Genomic DNA, 19618 nt, shown 5'->3' with positions numbered 1-19618 from the left:
GGAGGAGCTGCACACAGCCAACCACGTGAGGGGTACAGAAGTCCTCAGACGTTAGAGGAGATGCAGCCGGATCCCAAGGATAGAACTCAACCCTAATGAAGGAAGTGACCTTGGGACCACCCGAGGGGAGACGGCTCAGGAACAAGGACAGCCGAGCAGAGGGGACGGGGACCTCGGCGAGGGGAGCCTCGGACAGCTGACACCCGGCCCAGCAACAGCCGGGGCTTGTGGGAGACGCCGGGGGCGCAGCTGCTGTTTCAATGAGTAACAGGAGGAGAATCAAGGAAGCCACCCCGAAGCTGAGGTCGCCGGTGGGACCTTTTATGGTCAAAGAGGAAGCCAGAGCCTGGGCAGGCACCTCGGACCTTCCGGGCGGCTGATTCGCTCTCCAAGCACAGGAGGCTGGTCAGGGGCCATCCTCCGCGGCGCAGGTGGCACCTGCCCCGTGGCCTCACCCGACAGCAGGGCCACCATCCGCCCCTGGACAGAGGCTCTGTTCCCTGATGGCCTTGATGCCCCACCTCTCTCTGGGAGACAACCGACATTCAGCCACAGCGAGCGGGGTGGACGCAGCCCGGGGTGGGGACAGCACCCACCTGCTGAGACCCGGCTCCTATAATTACTGGGCACAGGGATCGCCCAGCCTCTGTGCTGCGGCCTGCCCCCGCTCAGGCGTCCGCCAGCACCCCCCAGGCCCACTCCCTGGCTGCTGCCGGCCTCCTAAACGGAGCTCCTAGCCCGTTCAGCCGGGCATGGCGGTGAGAGGCGGCGCCTGCCACCCCAGGGGGTGTGTGTCTAATCTCACCATATTTCCAGCTCTGGTCCAAGCCTGTATCTCGCTCCTCTGCTCTTGGCAATTTCAATACCTGTATGTAGAGAGGGGGCGATTTTAGCACCCACAGCACGTTCCCAGGCATAAGAGGGAAACAGGAGCCGGGCTGCTGTTGTGGCGTGGCGGGTTAAGGTGCTGCCTGCGGCGCTAGCATCCCACGTGAGTGCCGGTCGTCCCATCCAGCTCCCTGCTGACAGCCTGGGAAAGCAGCAGGAGGTGGCCCAAGTGCTTGGGCCCCTGCACCCACCTGGGAGACCCGGAAGAAGCTCCTGGCTTCAGCCTGGCTGTTGTGGCCATCTGGGGAGGGGAGCCAGAGGACGGAAGATTTCTCTTTCTCTGTCTCCCTCTGTCATTATTTTTTTATTTTATTTTATTTTTTTGACAGGCAGAGTGGACAGTGAGAGAGACAGAGAGAAAGGTCTTCCTTTGCCGTTGGTTCACCCTCCAATGGCCGCCGCGGCTGGCGCGCTGCGGCCGGCGCACCGCGCGGATCCGATGGCAGGAGCCAGGTGCTTCTCCTGGTCTCCCATGGGGTGCAGGGCCCAAGCACTTGGGCCATCCTCCACTGCACTCCCTGGCCACAGCAGAGGGCTGGCCTGGAAGAGGGGCAACCGGGACAGAATCCGGCGCCCCAACCGGGACTAGAACCCGGTGTGCCGGCGCCGCAAGGCGGAGGATTAGCCTAGTGAGCCGCGGCGCCGGCCTCCCTCTGTCATTAAAGAAACTCAAATGCACAGTGAGGGCCCTGCCCTGAGTCCCGTCGATAACCGGGCAGCAGGGGGCAGTGCACACCTGCACACCTGGCAGAGATGAGGAGGGGCTGGCAGAGGGGCCCCTCGCAGGGGTGGGGTACACCCCAGCTCACAGGCTGGTAGCTAAGGAGCAAATGCCCAAGGCGGGACAAGGCTCACAGAACCCGCACCACCCACTGACTGGGACTGGGCCACAGCTTCCAGCAGAGGGGTCAGCGGCTCGGAGACTCAGCAGGGACCACCCACGGCCTCCTGGCCCCCGGGGCGGGGGGTTGCTCTGAGCCCTGGGGAAGGGAAGGCAGGCTGATTTTTTTTTAAGGATAAAGGTTTCCGAGGCGTGACTCAGACCTGGACACGGCTGTTGCTGCTGCGCCCATTCTTTGAGCTGGGGCCACCTCCCCTGCAGGCTGCCAGGGACAGCGCCAAGTCGGGGTAGGGGGCAAAGGTGAGCCCATAAATTTCTCAGCAGGAGGCCTCACCCCAGCTCTGCTTCCTCTATGGGGCGACTTCTCCTTCGGGCCCAGCGCCCACCAGGGTCCTCGGGGCCCAGAGGCCACCCCGCCTCAGGTCTCTGCACTCCCACAAGCGCGGGGCCACCCTGCGCCCTGGGGAGCCCTGAAGACAGGTGGGTGCGGGGCTCTCCCACCGGCACCGCCGGCACCCGCAGCACGGACCCACGTCGCTGGAAACACCTCCATGCCCCAGGCGGCCCCGGGCACGGAGCACGCAGGGGTCCGGACTGGCCCCTGACCCCCAGGGCGAGCGCCCCCCGCCCCGCCCCCACCGTTCCTGCACGCACTCTTCAAGATCCTCTGCAAGTTGCCCTCGAAGTCCAGGGCCCACTGGTTGAGCGCGCACGTGGCCACGGTCACCTTTCGGCCCATCCTGGCCGCGGTCGCCCGGAGGGAGACCCGCCTGACGCCGCTGCACCCGCAAACCAGCGCAGGTCCTTCCGGTCGCGCGAGCCCCGCCCCGGCCCCGCCCCTCGGAGGATGGCCCCGCCCCCTCGGCGCGGCCCCGGCGTGGGCGGGGCGGGCCCGTGAGTCGCGGTTGCGCAGCGTCGATCACGCCCTCCCGGGCGTCGCCCCGCCCACAGGGCAAGCCGGGCGGGGGAGGAACCCGACGCCTCCGCGCCCCGCCCCGTCAGAGGATGGCCCCGCCCCCCAGCCGGGGCCAGGCATAGGCGGGGCGGGCCTGTGAGTCGCGGAGGCGCAGCGTCACTCACGCCCTCCCGGGCGTCGCCCCGCCCACAGGGCAAGCCGGGCGGGGGAGGAACCCGACGCCTCCGCGCCCCGCCCCGTCCCGCCCCGGGGCGCTCGGCTGCGCATGCGCGGCGAGGAGGCCCAGCGCCACCCGCAGCGGCCGAGCCGGGCCGGTGTGGATTTTGCGGGGGTCTGCGTGGTGTTCCCGCGCTGCGGCGGCGCCGTTGGCATTTCTGAGGCTGCGCACATTTCCTGATTGGTGCAACCGGACTTTTTCTTGCGCCGAGGGCAGGTTTTAGGCACGGAGCAAGGACGGGGGGCTCGCTTTTCAGGGGTCCTGCAGGGGGTGCTCGGCGGGGCCGCACCTGCAGGAGGCCTGCCTGGGGTCAGTGCTCCCCCCCTGCACTCTGGACGCCCCCGAGACGCAGGCGCTGACCGCTGTCCTGGGGAAGCTGTGCCCCGAGCGTCCCGCCCAGCCCAGCCCGGGGCCGCGGCCGGTGCGTCTGACCGCCGAGGCTTCTCTCCGTGGTCTGCAGCTGGTCCGTGCAGGGCAGGAGCGGGTGCGCGCCGTCAGCTCCGGTTTCTGCCCTGTGCCGATTCCCCGGGCAGCTTTTCAGCCTCCCCCCCTTCGTCAGGAATCCACTTTTTCCATACAGATAAGAAATTTTCTCCTGACTTGCAGTGCTGCGCCTGTTGGATATTTGTTTTTTTAAACATTTATTTATTTGAAAGAGTTAGAGAGAGGGAGAGAAAGAGACAGAGAGAGAGATCTTCCATCCACTGGTTCACTCCCCAAATGGCCACAACTGACCAGGGCTGGGCCAGAGGAGCCAGGAGCTCCATCCGGGTCTCCCACGTGGGTGCAGGGGCCTAAGCACTCGGGCCATCTTCTACTGTTTTCCAGGCCACAGCAGAGCTGGATCGGAAGTGGAGCAGCTGGGACTTGAACCAGCGCCCACATGGGATGCTGGCACTGCAGATGGCAGCCTCTTGCCCTGTTCCGCCACCGCGCCAGCCCGTTTTTCCTCTCTTTAAATCCGGTTTTCCCTGTGTGTGAAGTAATGCTGGCTCCCGGGAAGCACAGGTCCTCACAGCCTCCCCGGGCCTGGTTTTCATGGCCCAGGTGCACAAGGTCTGTGCACACCCTCCCCACAGGTCTGCTGAGTCTCTCCTGCTGACGGTGGCCGTCCCAGGCCTGGGGCAGAGGCCAGGAGGGTCCTGGGACACTGACACTGTCACAGGATGACGACAAGGCAATAGGAGCCGGTTCCTGGGGGCTTCCCAGCCACACGTGGGACAAGCGGTACCGGAACAGGATCCTCCGGAAGTAAAAGAACCCGTGAGAGACGGGGCTAGCCGTCCTGTGGCCAGAGTGTAGGATTCGGCAAGCGCAAAGCCGTGAGCTCTTCCAGCGGAAGTTTTTTTTTTGGTTTTTTTGTTTTTTTGTTTTTTTTGACAGGCAGAGTGGACAGTGAGAGAGAGAGACAGAGAGAAAGGTCTTCCTTTGCCGTTGGTTCACCCTCCAATGGCCGCCACGGCCAGCGCACCGCGCTGATCCGATGGCAGGAGCCAGGTACTTCTCCCGGTTTCCCATGGGGTGCAGGGCCCAAGCACTTGGGCCATCCTCCACTGCACTCCCTGGCCACAGCAGAGAGCTGGCCTGGAAGAGGGGCAACCGGGACAGAATCCGGCGCCCCGACCGGGACTAGAACCCGGTGTGCCGGCGCCGCAAGGCGGAGGATTAGCCTAGTGAGCCGCGGCGCCGGCCCCAGCAGAAGTTTAAACAGAGTTCCCAAGGCACCAGACCACCACCAACAAGGAGCAGTTAAAACCAGAGAAAGCCAGCTAGGGGCAGATCTTTCCTGAGCGGAGCTGGCCACTGTTCTCCCAACAGGAAGACGCTGGGAGGGTCTTCGACCCACATGGAGTTGGCTGCCGGGGTCGACCCCAGCCCCAACACCCGGGGCGAGACTCACCCTGGCGGCTCATCCCTGCGGCCAAGGCCAAGGGTGGCTGAGGCAGCTCGGGCCCAGGGCGCCGGCAGGTTCCCATGGCTCGGCTGCTCCGGGGGGAAGGTCCCTGCCCCTCCGAGAGCCCCTCTCTGCTCGCTGCCGCCGCTTCCATGGAGGACGGCAGCGCGTGAGGATGCGTGTGGTTCACGTGTCCCACAGGAGGGGCCGTCTCCCTCCTCTTCTGCCTCCCCCGGCCTGGCCAGGAAAAGCCTTGCTTCTCAGGCAGGGGGTGTCTTCCCGGGAACCTCGCACCAGGAAAGCTTCCCTCCAGGGCGGTGCCGGGGCGCAGCGGGCTCACCTGCTGCCCGCAATGCCGCACCCCTATCGGAGCGCCAGTCTGCTGTGGCCTGGGAAAGCAGTGGAAGATGGCCCAAGGGCTGGGGCCCCTGCATCCCCGTGGGAGGCCCAGAGGAAGCTCCTGGCCCCTGGCTTGCGTCTGGCCCAGCCCTGGCCGTTGTGGCCATTTGCGGAGTGAACCAGCGGATGGAAGACCTCTCTCTCTCCATGCCTCCTTGTTGTCATGCTGCCTTTCAAATTAATTAATTAAATCTTAAAAAATGATACCGCTTCCCTCTGGGCAGCCCCTGCTGCCGGCTGACCTTTGGGTGGGTTACAGTCACAGCTGCCATGTGGGGGTCAGGGTGTGCACTCTACTGTGTCCACTGCAGGGAAAGCCTGTCGCGGGGCGGGGGGCACGGGAATGTGCCCCCGGTTTCCTGTGGCCCAGCCGCTGCCGGGCATGGGGTAGTCAGAACCCTCTCCCCCAGGGCTGGCCAGTGTCCAGCATGGCCACTCCCACCTAACGGGTCCAGCTTGCACTCTGCCTCCCCTTTCTCCCCCCTCCCCTCTCATCCCTGCTCGGGGTGCACCCCCTCCCCTCCCACCCACGCTCAGATGCGCCCCCACACCTGCCCGGGGTGCCTACCGGAGGCTCATTGGCGGGTCACTGCCTGGAGGACCTGCCTGTGCCCCCCCCCCCCCCCCGCCGGCTGCTTGCTCCGCGCCTCTCCTTGTTCCAGCAGCGGACGCCGCGCGTGCGTGGACTTCACAACCTTTTGTACCCAGAAGAACTCGCGTCCTGGCGGCCCCTTCGCCCCGCAGTGCTCAAGTCCCCCCCTCCGGCGGGGAGACTGCCCGTTTTGCTCGTGGCTGAGCGCCGCGCACGTGGAACCGCACCTGGACACGCGTGGCACTCGTCAGAAACGAGCCCCGCGCGCACAGGAGAAACTGAGGCACGGAGGCCCAGGCCCACCCCGCGCAGGAGCACGCGAGCCCAGCGCTGCTCCCCGCCCCGCCCCCCAGCGGCCCCCGGGCGTCCGCCGCGAGCCCCAGGGGTGGCCTTGGCCGGGGCGGGGCCAAGGACAGGGCGCAGCGGGCCCGGCCGTCAATCTCGTGCCCCGCGGCAGCCGAGTGGCGCGCGCTGTGGGCCAGGAGTCAGCTCAGGCTCTTCGGCCAATCGCGGGGCGCAGGTGCCGCGGGCGGTGCAAATCCCACCTCCGATTGGTCGTCTGTCGCCCCACGTCATCCGAGGGGGCGTGGCGGGGCGGGCCCGCTCGGGGAGCGAGTGGGCAGCCGGCCTCCGGCGCGGGGCCAGACCGGTGTGGGGCCAGGCGCGCGGCGAGGGCGCACGCGAGAGCAGGGCGAGGACGCGGGCTTCGCGCGCCGGTGAGGAAGGGGGCGCGCGTCTACGGGAGCGGGGGGCGCCTGTGGCGCGGGCGAGGTGATGGCGCGCGGGGGCGCGCAGGTGAGGAGCGGCCCGAGGTGTGGGCCCCCGGGCCCGCCCAGCACGGCCCTCGCGGGGCACCCCGTGGGCGCGCGGCGGAGGGAGCCGCGGTGGCCCGGCCGGGGGCGCCCCGCTGCGCTCGTGCCCGCGGGGAGCAGGTGCATGGGGGCGCCGCGGCCGCGGCCCGCAGCTAGGATGGCGGGCAGCCGAAGGAGGGGCGACCCGCATGGGAGGGGCTGCGCGGGCTCTGGTCCTCGACCTCCTGGCCGGAGGGCGCCGGCACCCCCGCGGGGGAGCTACCCGAAGGCGCGCATGTGGCCGAGTGGGGTTCCCACGCGGGAGCGCTGCCCACGGCGCTCCGCCGCCCGCGCCCGGGACCTGGGTCTGTGCTGCCCACAGACTGCGCGGCCTGGGTGTCGCTCAGCTCGCAGGCTCCGACCCTGGGCGGGCTCCAGGTTGGGGGGAGCTGCGCCTGTGCGCCTGGGGGTGCGGGGTTCCGCAGGGTCCCGGGCATCCCCGCCCCTAGGACGCCCAAGTCCCCGCCTTGTGGTCTCCGGCGATGACTGATTACCCCACAAAGGTCCCGCCCCTGGGAAGGTGCGGACCAGGCCCGGCCCTCCCGGCAGCCCAGGGGCCCTGACCCAGCAGGCGCCGCGGTGAAACTTGGGTTCTTTGTTCTTTACCCCTCGCTGTGGCTTTTATTTTCCCTGGAGTTGACGGTTGCTTCCCTTTTTCGGCTTGCTAAGGTTTCCAGGCCTCTGTCTGCGTGGGTGTGTCTCTCTGGACACCGAGAGCTGTCACACACACGCAGGCACGGCAGAAGCCACCGGCCCCTCACCTTGTGCCCCGGTACCGCGGGCTGCCCTCGTCCTCGCCCTGGGCCTCCCGGCGGGCTCCCTTGTCACCTGGATCCGGTGCTGGCGGGGTTAGCCCGCCTAGCAGTCTCAGAACGTTCCCAGGTCTCAAGCCTCGCCCAGGGCCCACTCTGCTCCTAAGAAGCCCAGGGCCCCTGCTGCGCTTGGTCCTGATTTTCCGCCGAAAACTTGCTTCAAATACACATTTGCGCTTGAGAAATGATCGTAGGCGTGCACAAGGCCACGCTGGCATTTCAGTGCCCAGGTATCGGCGAGATGATCAGATTGGAACGGGCGGCGCGCCTGTCACCGAGCGTTTATCATTTCTCCGTGGCAACGTTCGGCATCCTCTCAGCTGAGTGTCTTGGATTAGACAGAGAGGATTCCCTTGGCCGGAGCTGGGCCAGGCTGAAGCCAGGAGCCCCCTCCAGGTCTCCCACGCGGGTGCGGGGACCCCCGGCCCTTGGGCCATCTGCCGCTGCTTTCCCAGGCCATAGCGGGGAGCTGGATGGGCAGTGGAGCAGCCGGGACTCGAACCCTTGGCACGTGTGGGATGCGGCATCCCAGGCAGAGGCTTAGCCTGCTGCGCCAGGTGCCAGCCCTGGATCCTTGAAGCTTCGTAACTGGACCTGGCTGTGCCGTCGCCCCCTCCCCCGATGGTAGCCAGGTGCAGCAGCTGTCTTCCAGTGATTGTCGGGCACCCGCTGTGTGCCCCGTTCTAGACCTGGTAGAAGAGGGAGGGAGGGCACAGGATTCTTGTCCTGGGGGGCCACTCAGGAGACGCCCTCCACCGTGAGGAGAGTTACGGCACCAGTGCCTTGGGGGGGGGGCGGGGGGGTGGGAGGAGCCGCTCAGACCCAGAACCGGGGACAGCACCCACCAGTGCCTTGGGGGGGGGGGACCAGCAGCACTGCCTGACGTGTTCCAGGCGGGGCAGGGGCCGAGTCGGGTTCCTTGTGTACCTGCAGCAGAGGGCACAGGCGGGGGGGGGGGGGGGGGGGGCGGGAGGAGCCGTTCAGACCCAGAACCGGGGACAGCACCAGTGCCTGGAGGGGGGGGGGGGACCGGCAGCACTGCCTGACGTGTTCCAGGCGGGGCAGAGGCCGAGTCGGGTTCCTTGTGTACCTGCAGCAGAGGGCACAGGCCGGGGTGGGGGGTGGCACAGGCAGCCGCTGCCCCCCTGCCGCTGATGGAGAAGGAGCTGAGAGGAGTGAGCGCGGGTGTGGGGAGGGGGCGCCAGGCAGGGTGACCCCCCCCATCCCGTGTCCTCGGGGACAAAGCACTCAGCCAGCGGCTCTCACCTGAAACCCGGCGGCCAGGTGCCCCAACACCTGAAACTTGCCGCCCGGCTCGCCTTCCGCACCCGGCCTCATTTGAGTGGCAGTCAAAACAGGGGTGTGGTGAGAGCCTGCATAAACTTACCTCCTGACCCCGTGTGCAAGGTGCATGCAAAACGCGTTTCCTGTTAAACCCGGGCGCCTCCCCCAGGGCCTGGCTGGCTGGACGCAGACGCTGCAGAGCCCGCGGGAGTCTGCTCCCTGAAGCCTGTGGGTCCCAGGCCTTCTGGACGGGGCGGGGGGGACACAGCGGGGCGCCTCTTCTCCCGGGAACTGAGCCCCGTGTCTCCTCCCACCCTCAGGTCCCGATGGCTGCCAGGTCCCAGCCCAGCGCTCCCACGGCCGACAACCTGGGCAGTGCCACCCATGGCCAGCCTGCGTCCCAAGGCCAGTGGGGCCGTGCCTGGTAAGGGTGTCCCCATGCTCCCAGTGGGGTCCTGGGGGTCTTAGGACCTATTTAAAATGTCTGTTGTTGTTGTCAAGGCCAAAGCAAGTAGCTTCCGGTTTCACACAGGAAGCAGCTGGACAAACCAGGACACGGGGTCCCGGACAGTGTGGGAAGGAGTGGACGTGAGCGGAGCTGGTGGCCGGCGACCCCCGTGGCCTAGCGCGGTGTCCTGTCATTGTGGGGGCTCCGGCAGGGGCCGACGAGCATCCCTGGCCTGGAACCCGGGGAGCCACGGCCGCCCCCCGGCCTTGTGTGCGCGTGTGGCCTCCCGAGGCGGGGGCTGACGCCGCTGTCCGCCCGCAGGGAGGTGGACTGGTTCTCCTTGGCCAGCGTCGTCCTCCTGCTGCTCTTCGCGCCCTTCATTGTGTACTACTTCATCATGGCCTGTGACCAGTACAGCTGCTCCCTCACCGCCCCCGTGGCCGACCTCGCCACCGGCCGGGCCCGCCTCGCCGACATCTGGGCCAAGACCCCGCCGGTGACGAAGAAAGCGGCCCAGCTGTACGCCTGCTGGGTCTCGTTCCAGGTCAGCCGCCCTGCCTGGGAGCCCAGCGCGCCCACCTACCCCCTGCCCCAGCCCAGCCTGCCCCCCGTCCCAGCCCAGCCCAGCCCAGCCTGCCCCCTGCCCCAGCCCAGCCTGCCCCCTGCCCCAGCCCAGCGCGTCCCCCTGCCCCAGCCCCAGACCACCTACCCCCTGCCCCAGCCCAGCCTGCCCCCTGTCCCAGCCCAGCCCAGCCCAGCCTGCCCCCTGCCCCAGCCCAGCGTGTCCATGGAGGCATCACCGTGTGTCTGTCGCACCTTCAGTGGGTGTTGGATGCCACTCAGGAGGGGGAAGGGGCAAGACCCTGGGGGGGGGCCTGGGCCGGCCCACGGCCATCCAGCAGGCAGGGAGGGGCCCTCACATCTGGCCTTGGAAACAGTCCCCAGCCCCCACTGGGACGCTGTTGGTGCGACAGGCACCACTCAGCAGAGCCCTGGCCTGGCCAAGGACACCCTTAGCCACAGTGACCCCTCTGGCCTCCCGGGCGGGATGGGCCATTCGCACGACAGACCCGGGAGCCCCGGAGTGTCGCTCCATGTCTGAGCTGGGCTCAGGTTTCCAGGGACTCGGGGCAGGAAGAAGGCAGGCCCCCCGATGAGCTGTTGCCCACCCCCTCCCCAGGTGCAAGCTCGGGGCTGGGGGCAGGAAGTGCCGGGGCAGCCTGAGTCACGTGGCCGTCATCTGTGGACGACGGGCAGGAACGAGTTCTGATCGGGCTTCTGTGGAACAGCCTGGAAAGGGTTACCTGAGGGGGAGGAGCCAGAGGCAGAGACCCCCTACTGTCCAGAGGCAGAGACCCCTACTGTCCAGAGACAGAGACCCCTACTGTCCAGAGACAGACCCCTACTGTCCAGAGGCAGAGACCCCTACTGTCCAGAGACAGAGACCCCTACTGTCCAGAGACAGACCCCCTACTGTCCAGAGACAGAGACCCCTACTGTCCAGAGACAGACCCCCTACTGTCCAGAGACAGACCTCCTACTGTCCAGAGACAGACCCCCTACTGTCCAGAGACAGAGACCCCTGCTGTCCAGAGACAGAGACCCCCTACTGTCCAGAGACAGACCTCCTACTGTCCAGAGACAGACCCCCTACTGTCCAGAGGCAGAGACCCCTACTGTCCAGAGACAGAGACCCCTACTGTCCAGAGACAGACCCCCGACTGTCCAGAGGCAGAGACCCCTACTGTCCAGAGACAGAGATCCCTGACTGTCCAGAGACAGAGACCCCTACTGTCCAGAGACAGAGATCTCCGACTGTCCAGAGGCAGAGACCCCTACTGTCCAGAGACAGAGACCCCCTACTGTCCAGAGGCAGAGACCCCCTGCTGTCCGGAGACAGAGACCCCTGCTGTCCGGAGACAGAGACCCCCGACTGTCCAGAGGCAGAGACCCCCTGCTGTCCGGAGACAGAGACCCCTGCTGTCCGGAGACAGAGACCCCCTACTGTCCAGAGGCAGAAACCCCTGCTGTCCAGAGGCAGAAACCCCTGCTGTCCGTCAGCATGCGCAGGTCCCTGGGGCTGCTGGGAGGGGCTGGAGTCTGCTGCCAGGAGCCAGGCTGCCTTCTGCAGTGACGAAAAGTCCTAGCAGGTTCTGGAATGAGGTCGTGGCGGGGAACACCCCACATAGCCCCGCTCGCTCCCTTTAGAAGGGCGCACCCCACAGGACGCGAGTGCTCTCTCGGCTCTGCGTGTCCACCTCCCCCGGGTGGAAGTGGCTCCCCAGGTGGAGCGGCCTGTTCTGGAGGTGGGGGCGGCTCGGCGCCTCCCTCCCACTGGTCGGAGCTGCTGCAAGACCGAGGGTGAGGCTGGACCGCTCCCCGCGCGGCTCGGCCTCCTGCCCGTCCGTGTCCAGACGCCGGTGGCTGGGCTGCCAGGCGGAGGGCGTTGACCTTAAACTTGTGTGTTTCAGGTGCTGCTGTACGTGATGTTGCCTGACCTCTGCCATAAGTTTCTCCCAGGCTACGTGGGAGGCGTCCAGGAAGGGGCCGTGACCCCCGCAGGTAGCCCCGCCCCTCCGCCCACACCCAGGCTCGACGCCCAGGCTGGCAGGGTACTGGCTGTGTCCCCTGGAGCAGGCTGGGGGCCCGCCCCTCCCCAGGCCCGAGGCTCCCTGCGGAGGCGCGGGGGTGCGCGGGAGTCTGGGTTCAAGCCACGCGTGGGGGTGCAGGCTGGACTGCCCGCCCCTGTCTGTCCACAGAGCTCCCAGTCCATAGGGGAGGCTGAGATGTGGGGGGCCCGGGGCACCGTGGACTCCCTCGCTTCTGCCGTGACTCGGCCCCACTCGCTGGCAGCTGCAGACCGTGGGCAGCTAGTCAGGACCCCAGAGAGTGGTGCCCCCTGCCCCGGCTCCCAGGACCCAGCCCTCACGGTCAGTCCTCTGTGGACAGCTGAGAGGCGCCACTGGCCTTGGAACTGGCGGCCTGGGGGATCGTGCGGGGTGCCCTGGGCCGGCTCGGGACAGCCAGGAGGGCCACAGCCAGGCTGGACGTGGGTCAGAACGACCCGCGGTGACTCCCGGCTCTCCCGCTGCAGGGGTCGTCAACAAGTACGAAATCAACGGCCTGCAAGCCTGGCTCATCACCCACCTGCTGTGGTTCGCAAACGCGCACCTCCTGTCCTGGTTCCCGCCCACCATCATCTTTGACAACTGGATCCCGCTGCTGTGGTGCACCAACATCCTCGGCTACGCCGTCTCCACCTTTGCCATGGTCAAGGGCTACTTGTTCCCCACCAACGCCAAAGACTGGTACGTTCAGCCTCATGTGCGCGGCGGATGCCCCCGGCCCCGGCCCGAGCTGAAGGCTCGGAGGGTGGCGGCTCCGTGCAGGAGGCGGAGCCTGTCTGACCCTGGGGCGCGTCAGTGGCCGCTTCCGCAGGGCTGTCACGGGACGGGGGCCTGGAAAGGCGCCCTCTGGCTGGGGGCGCAGGCGTGGCCTCTGCGGCGTCTGGCGGGGCCTGAGAGGACCGGATGCCGAGTGCCCTTCCTCAGTGGCTTTGACCCGAGCTCCCAGCCAGGACAGTCTGCTGGCTGGTCCCCGTTACGGAAGCCTTGGGATGCGCGGGCAGTGGTTAGCCAGCTCAGCCACCCTGCTGCCTACCTGCCCGCTCACCCATCCACCCATGTACCTACCCATCCCTTACCCACCCAACCCCCCCATCCACCCACCCACCCACTCACCCATCCATCTACCCACCCACCCATCCATCCATCCACCCACCCACTCACCCACCCATCCATCTACCCACCCACCCATCCATCCATCCACCCACCCACTCACCCACCCATCCATCTACCCACCCACCCATCCATCCATCCACCCACCCACTCACCCACCCATCCATCTACCCACCCACCCATCCATCCATCCATCCACCTGCCCGCTCACCCATCCACCCATGTACCTACCCATCCCTTACCCACCCAACCCCCCATCCACCCACCCACCCACTCACCCATCCATCTACCCACTCACCCATCCATCCATCTACCCATCTACCTACCCACTCACCCACCCACCCATCCATCCATCCATCTACCTACCCACTCACCCACCCATCCATCTACCCACCTATCCATCCTCCTATCCACCCACTCACCCATCCACCCACGTACCTACCCATCCCTTACCCACCCAACCATCCATCCATCTACCCATCTACCTACCCACTCACCCACCCATCCATCCATCTACCCACCCACCCATCCATCCATCCATCCATCCATCTACCTACCCAATCACCATCCACCCATGTACCTACCCATCCCTTACCCACCCACCCACCCATCTACCCACCCACCCACTCACCCGTCCATCTACCCACCTACCCACCTATCCATCCATCTACCCACCCACCCATCCATCCATCTACCCACCTACCCATCTACCCATCCCCTCACCCACCCATCTGCCCGTTTGTCCATCCATTCCCCCACCCATCCACCTACCTATCTATCCATCCAACCACCCAAATCCGCCCACCCATCCACCCACCCACCCAGCCAGGCAGCCAACACCAGGTGACCGGGGCCTCCCCGTGTAACCCCTCAGGCAGTGGGGCTTGTGGTGTAGTCTGGGGGACCCGCGTGAAAACCAAGTGTGTTTCCTCAAGCTGTCACGTCGAGGCCCAGGGAGATGACTGGGGGTACCTCTGCATGGCGTGTGTCCCCTGGGTAACCAGGGAGACGGACGGGCACGCCCGTGTCCAGCAGGTGTGGGACGCGGTCCTGGATCTCGGGTACTGGCTGTGGGAGTCAGCTTTTCATCCCTTAAGCAAAAACACCCACATCACAGGCGCCTGGGGAGGGTGACGGGAGGCCTCGGGGCCAGCCCAGGGCCGACTCCCAGCCTTCCTGGGGCAGAGCCTGCGACGGGTCTCTGCCCAGCTCTCGCTGGACACGGACCGCAAGGGAGTGCGGCCTCGGTCGGGGGCAGAGCCTGCGACGGGTCTCTGCCTGGCTCTCGCTGGACACGGACCGCAAGGCAGTGCAGCCTCGGTCGGGGGCGGGGCTCTGCAGCGGTGCCGCGGCCTGAGCCGCCCGCCCCCAGCACCCGTGTCCACAGGCTGCGTGCGGAGATGGGCCCGGTGCCACCTGTCTGCTCTCTCCACCCCAAGCAAATTCACAGGCAACTTCTTCTACAACTTCATGATGGGCGTGGAGTTTAACCCCCGGATCGGGAAGTGGTTTGACTTCAAGCTGTTCTTCAACGGGCGGCCCGGCATCGTTGCCTGGACCCTCATCAACCTGTCCTTTGCGGCCAAGCAGCGGGAGCTCTACGGCCACGTGACCAACTCCATGGTCCTGGTCAACGTCCTCCAGGTAGCCCGCGCCCCCTGGCTTCCACCTGCCTCACCCAGAGTCACAGAGAGAGGGAGAGAGGGAGAGAGGGAGATGGATCAACCATCCACCGGTTCACTCCCCAGATGGCCGCAACGGCCGGGCGGGGCTGGGCCACGCTGAGGCCTGGAGCCTCACTTCCGCCTTACGCTCCCCTGTGTGGCCAGAGGTCCCCACGCCCCCCGAGAGCCGCCCGCAGTGCGCATGCTGGGACACTGCCCCTTTAGGCCGAGGGGGTCCCAGGGCAGGTGCGGCCCTCCCAGAGCCTGCCCCTCTGTGCTCCAGTCCTGGTCCCCTGCCAGGCCCCGCCCCCGTCCCACGTGGCCAGGCAGGGCGGGAGGTACAGGACCACACAGCTCGGCCGCCCGCCGAGCACCACTCCCTGCGCCAGCACGGGGCCTGGCCCCCGGGGCGCCGCGGAGCTGCGGGTCGGGAGAGGCCAGGAGAGGCCGCTGACGTGGCCCGTGTCTCGCAGGGCATCTATGTGCTTGACTTCTTCTGGAACGAAGCGTGGTACCTAAAGACCATCGACATCTGCCACGACCACTTCGGCTGGTACCTGGGCTGGGGCGACTGCGTGTGGCTGCCCTACCTCTACACGCTGCAGGTGAGGGGTGCGGCTGCGGGAGCCGGCTGCAGGAAGGGGGAGGGCGCCCAGGCCCGGAAACCCAGGTGGCTCAAAGACCTTTCAGTCGACAAAGCGTGCTGCTCGCACCCCACCTCCGAGCCTGCCCTGCCCGTGCTGGGAGCGGCCACAGCGGGCAGGGGGCGTCTCACCCGGGCCCGGCTGGGGTGGGGGTGGGGGGCTGATTTAATGCTGTCCCCAGAAAGGCAACGAAAGGCAGGTAGGTCGCCCCACTGTTAAGTCAGGCCCGTCTTGCTCAGCCTGGACTGTTGAAGGGACCTGGGGTTCACCCTGTGAGGCCCGCAGCCCAGGATGGCAGCCGGGGTGGTGGCCCCCAGCCTCCATGGTGCATGGGGACCGTGCCGGGGCTGCCTCGGGGGTCTCTGAGGCAGTGGAGGGTGCAGGAGGCCTCACCATGGAGCCCCCCACACAGGAGCCACCCTGCATGCAACCCTGGCGGGATGCACCTGCTGGTGTGGGGCCTGCACAGGCCCAGGCCAAGGGCCTGGCTGTGTTGTTCTCGCTTTGCCCCGAGGCTGCAGAGTGGGGCATGGTGGGGGGCCCGTCGGCTACTTGGGGAGGGGTACGGGTGAGGCGTTAGCTGACACAAGCCGCCAAACACCATCTGGGCACCCGTGCAGGGCCCCTGGGGGAGCACCCTGGGTGCTGTGCCGATTGGCCCCCCTGGACCACTGCTGGCCCAGGGTCCCTGCTCCCCTGTCCCCGTGGATACCGAGGCCCCAAGGCTGAGCAGCCAGGGTGCACGGCAGGGAGACGGAGGCCTGCCGAGTGGCTCGGGGACCGGGGCCCGACAGGCACGTCCTGCCCCAGCTTAGGCCGAAGGCTGCCCGTGGACAGAAACCCCCTTCCGGCCCTCGGCCATGCGACAGCCGTCCTCCGCTTCATTCAGCTCCCCGGCGTTCGGCGTGATGGCCTCGGCTAGCCGGCGCTGCGGTGTGACGTTCAGGCCGTGCTGTGCGTGTTCGCCCTGTGTTCGAGGCGTAGCTTCCACGTGCCACAGAGTCCCCGAGGGGTCACCCAGGACTCGCACCTGGGAGAGGGGACTCCGAGTCCTGGTGTCTCCCGGGCCGGCGCTGGGCAGGGCGATCCCTAGCGGTAGACCGTGTGCGGACCAGGGCAGGGAAGATGGAATGAAAAGATGTGTTTAGTTTGGTCCAAGACAATGTGGAGATCCATGATCGTGGGCTCCAGAAAGTTCGCGGAATCGGCAGATTATGAAAAACTGCTCCGCACGGGGGCTGGCGCTGTGGTGCAGCTGTGCCCCGCTGGTGACGCCGCCGGCATCCCACATCAGGGCGCTGGTTCGGCTGGAGTCCCGGCTGCTCCCTGCTCATGGGCCTGGGAAAGCAGCGGAGGACGGACCCTCCACCCTCAGGGCAGACCAGGGTGGAGCTCAGGCTCCTGGCTCCAGCCTGGTGCAGCCCGGCCGTTGTGGCCATCTGGGGAGTGAGCTGGTGGATGGAAGACCTCTCTCCCTGTCTCTCTGTCTCTCCCCGTGTCTCTCTGTCTCTCTCTCCATAACTCTGCCTTCCAAATAAATGCATTTCATGTCCCGGCTTGCAGCGAACTACTTACCTTGTCATTCCATTTTCCCACAAGTTCTGACGGCCCTTCAGGTACAGGCAGGCGGAGGGAGACACAGCGCCCCGAGGGAGGGGAAAGGGGTGTGTTGGCGGGTGGGGGTGGGTCATGGGGTGGAGGCGGAGCCAGGGTTGGCCCCGCCCCTCCCCTTGACGCCTTGTCCTCCGGCCGGCAGGGGCTGTACCTGGTCTACCACCCGGTGCAGCTGTCCACCCCGCACGCCGTGGGCGTCCTGCTTCTGGGCCTGCTGGGGTACTACATCTTCCGCATGGCCAACCACCAGAAGGACCTGTTCCGCAGCACGGACGGCCGCTGCCTGATCTGGGGCCGGAAGCCCAAGGCCATCGAGTGCACGTACACCTCGGCCGACGGGCAGAAGCACCGGAGCAAGCTGCTGGTGTCCGGCTTCTGGGGCGTGGCGCGCCACTTCAACTACACGGGCGACCTGCTGGGCAGCCTGGCCTACTGCCTGGCCTGCGGCGGGGGCCACCTGCTGCCCTACTTCTACGTCGTGTACATGACCGTCCTGCTGACCCACCGCTGCCTGCGGGACGAGCACCGCTGTGCCAACAAGTACGGCGCCGACTGGGCGCGCTACAAAGCTGCCGTGCCCTACCGCCTGCTGCCCGGAATCTTCTAGAACACTGGGCCCGCCGCAGCGGCTGCGAAGCGGGTGTGGCCTCCCAGCGGCTGTCCGGTCCGTGTCAGCGCTGGGCCCCGCCTCCGTTCCTGGGGGATTCTGGGAGTTTGTCCCAGACGCCTTCTCACCAGCAGCAACTACTGACGCCTCAGTCCCCGGGCCAGAGGGTGACGGGGTCGCCACTCATAGCCCCGTTGGGGGCGGAGCCGCCGCCCTGCCCGTCCCGGGACTCTTCCCTGCGCAGGGTGTTTGCCAGCACTGTCCGCCGCACTCGGGGACTCCTACTTCTGTTGAATAAACGTGGAGGTTGGCCTGCGAGCTGTGCCCTCTCTCCACTCCCTGCCTCTTGGTGCATTGCTTGCCCTGCACCGCGCAGGCTGGCTCCTGGAACCGGCTCCCCAGCAGCCTGCGTGCACGGTGCTGCGTCGGCCAGCAGAGGGCGCTGAGGGACGGCGCAGTGGGGCGGGGGCGCTTCCTTCTGCGGCCGACTCTGAGCTGTCCAGGTGTGCAGGACGCGGACACCCAGGGACATCACCCAGGGTGTGAAGAGCCGAGGTGTCAGGGGCCGTCCTGGCCGTAAGATGCGTGGTCTGCCGCGCCCCCAGCTCTGAGCACTCGCTTGGTGGCCCTGGACCACGAGACAGCGTCCATATGCAGGGCCTGGGGCTCTCTGTGAGACCCCTTGCACAAGCCCCTGGACATGGAATTAGACGGTGTCTGGGGCTGGCCGTGAAGGCCCGGCTATGGAGCGCGTGTCCTCAGCGGAGTGGCTGGGATCGGTTCCCAGCTCCGGCTCTTGGCTCCAGCTCCCTGCACTTGCACACACTGGGAGGTGGGCTGAGGGCTAGGACTTGGGTCCCTGCCAGCCGCACGGGAGACCTGGCTGCAGTCCCAGCTCCCAGCCTTGGCCCCCGCCGGAAGCCACTGGGGGCATTTGGTGCACCATCAGATGGGAACTCACGTCTCAAAGAAGAAAGAAGGGGGGGGGGGGAGACGCTTATCTTTGCACTCAGAATATTTTGAAATGGAGTCTCCAAGAAGTGGGTTTCAACACCTGGCACTGCCCGAGTTCTGTAAGAGCCCTGTAGTCCCTCCTGCATGTGAGGGTCCCTGTGTGTGAGGAAGCGACCGTGAGGGGCCGGCGCTGTGGTGTAGCAGGCAAAGCCCCCGCCTGCGACGCCGACATCCCACACGGGCACCAGTTCAAGTCCCGACTGCTCCACTTCTGATCCAGCTCTCTGCTGTGGCCTGGCCTGAGAAAGCAGGGAAAGATGGCCCAAGTCCTTGGGCCCCTGCACCCACGTGGGAGACCTGGAGGAAGCTCCTGGCTCCTGGCTTCAGATCGGTGCAGCTCCGGCCGTTGCAGCCATCTGGGGAGTGAACCCGTGGATGGAAGACCTCTCTGCGTCTGCCTTAAATAAATAAACAGCTCTTTAAAAAAAATGACGGTGAGAATTCTGTCTGCTGGACGGGCTTGACCGCTATGCAAGGAGCCGGCAGAGCGCCCAGTGCCCCCGGCCAGGGCAGGGCAGCGCTGGAGGGGTGGGGGCCGGGGGCCGGCATGGGGCGACCTCTGCTTCCAGATGGACCTGGTTGGGCAGGGAGGTGCCCTCGCCAACAGCCCCGAGTGGGAGGCGTGGGCCCCACCCAGGCTGACTTCTTGCTGGGCCTTGGCCCGGCCCCACCCACTCTGAGCGTAAGGGTCTGTGGGGGTCTCAGACACTGCCCCGCCTGGCTCGGACCACACGGGACCCCTCTTCTTCGCAGGGGTTGTAGGGAGCTGGGTGTGGTGGTCGGGGGCTGGGGCCCGGGCCGCTGCCCACGCGGAAGTTCCGGCCCCAGTGTTTAGCAACCGTGTGGCTGTGCAGGGGCGGGCAGCCCTCCGCGAGCCCAGCCAGGGTCCCTCCGCGAGCCCAGCCAGGGTCCGTCCGCGAGCCCAGCCAGGGTCCGTCCGCGAGCCCAGCCAGGGTCCGGGCCTTCCTCCTGCTGCCCTCACTGCTCTGGGGCCTGCTGGGTTGGACAGCGCTCGGCTCGAATCCCGGGTCTGTCAATCAGCCGAGGCTGTTTGGGGTTTGTGTGTTCGGCTTCTCCGAACTTCGTGCACCCGTGTTCCTGCACGTGCCGAGCTGGGGCCTGGCTGCCCGCCCCGTTGGCCCGCGCTCACCCAGGGCTGAACCCCGGCTCTCTGCCATGGGCCAGTTGCAAAACGC

General features: G+C 66.8%; 2 protein-coding genes across 15 annotated transcripts in view; one reads left to right on the top strand and one right to left on the bottom strand.

Moving 5' to 3' along the window:
- NADSYN1 (NAD synthetase 1) overlaps positions 1-2564 on the bottom strand; it is a 33110-nt gene extending 30546 nt beyond the window's left edge. For 5 of the 13 annotated variants that reach the window (XM_089307231.1, XM_089307242.1, XM_089307244.1 and 2 more), the window contains exons 1-2: positions 2384-2564; positions 806-866 (exon numbers count right to left, since the gene is read on the bottom strand). In XM_089307231.1, coding sequence (XP_089163357.1) covers positions 806-808 — 3 coding nt within the window. In that variant the 5' untranslated portion in view covers positions 809-866; positions 2384-2564. Of the gene's footprint in view, positions 1-805; positions 867-1079; positions 1174-2383 lie in introns of those variants that run through there. The other 8 variants (XR_011384350.1, XM_089307229.1, XM_070063741.1 and 5 more) reach the window with 5 other exon arrangements.
- A 3826-nt stretch (positions 2565-6390) lies between these two features.
- DHCR7 (7-dehydrocholesterol reductase) lies at positions 6391-17743 on the top strand. Of its 2 annotated transcripts, none has more exons than XM_070063732.2 (8): positions 6391-6463; positions 9015-9118; positions 9464-9686; positions 11614-11704; positions 12237-12450; positions 14319-14523; positions 15017-15148; positions 16944-17743. In XM_070063732.2, the coding sequence occupies exons 2-8, from the start codon at positions 9021-9023 to the stop codon at positions 17406-17408; spliced, it is 1428 nt and encodes a 475-aa protein (XP_069919833.1). In that variant the 5' UTR covers positions 6391-6463; positions 9015-9020; the 3' UTR covers positions 17409-17743. The 2 variants fall into 2 exon arrangements, with proteins under 2 accessions (XP_069919833.1, XP_069919835.1); XM_070063734.2 differs by lacking the exon at positions 6391-6463 and adding an exon at positions 8888-8922.
- The last annotated feature ends 1875 nt before the right edge of the window (positions 17744-19618 follow it).

The sequence above is a fragment of the Oryctolagus cuniculus genome, chromosome 1, assembly GCF_051225735.1.
Source record: "Oryctolagus cuniculus isolate XC-2025 breed Fujian yellow rabbit chromosome 1, ASM5122573v1, whole genome shotgun sequence".
NCBI lineage: Eukaryota > Metazoa > Chordata > Mammalia > Lagomorpha > Leporidae > Oryctolagus > Oryctolagus cuniculus.
This window is presented reverse-complemented; position numbering and strand designations above follow the sequence as displayed.

Bases quoted from the DNA above. Each gene is read 5' to 3' on its own strand.
- DHCR7 (XM_070063732.2), top strand. From the start codon at position 9,021: ATGGCTGCCAGGTCCCAGCCCAGCGCTCCCACGGCCGACAACCTGGGC. The intron at 9,687-11,613 runs GTCAGCCGCCCT...TGTGTGTTTCAG, and splicing joins CCTGCTGGGTCTCGTTCCAG to GTGCTGCTGTACGTGATGTT. The intron at 11,705-12,236 runs GTAGCCCCGCCC...CTCCCGCTGCAG, and splicing joins AGGGGCCGTGACCCCCGCAG to GGGTCGTCAACAAGTACGAA.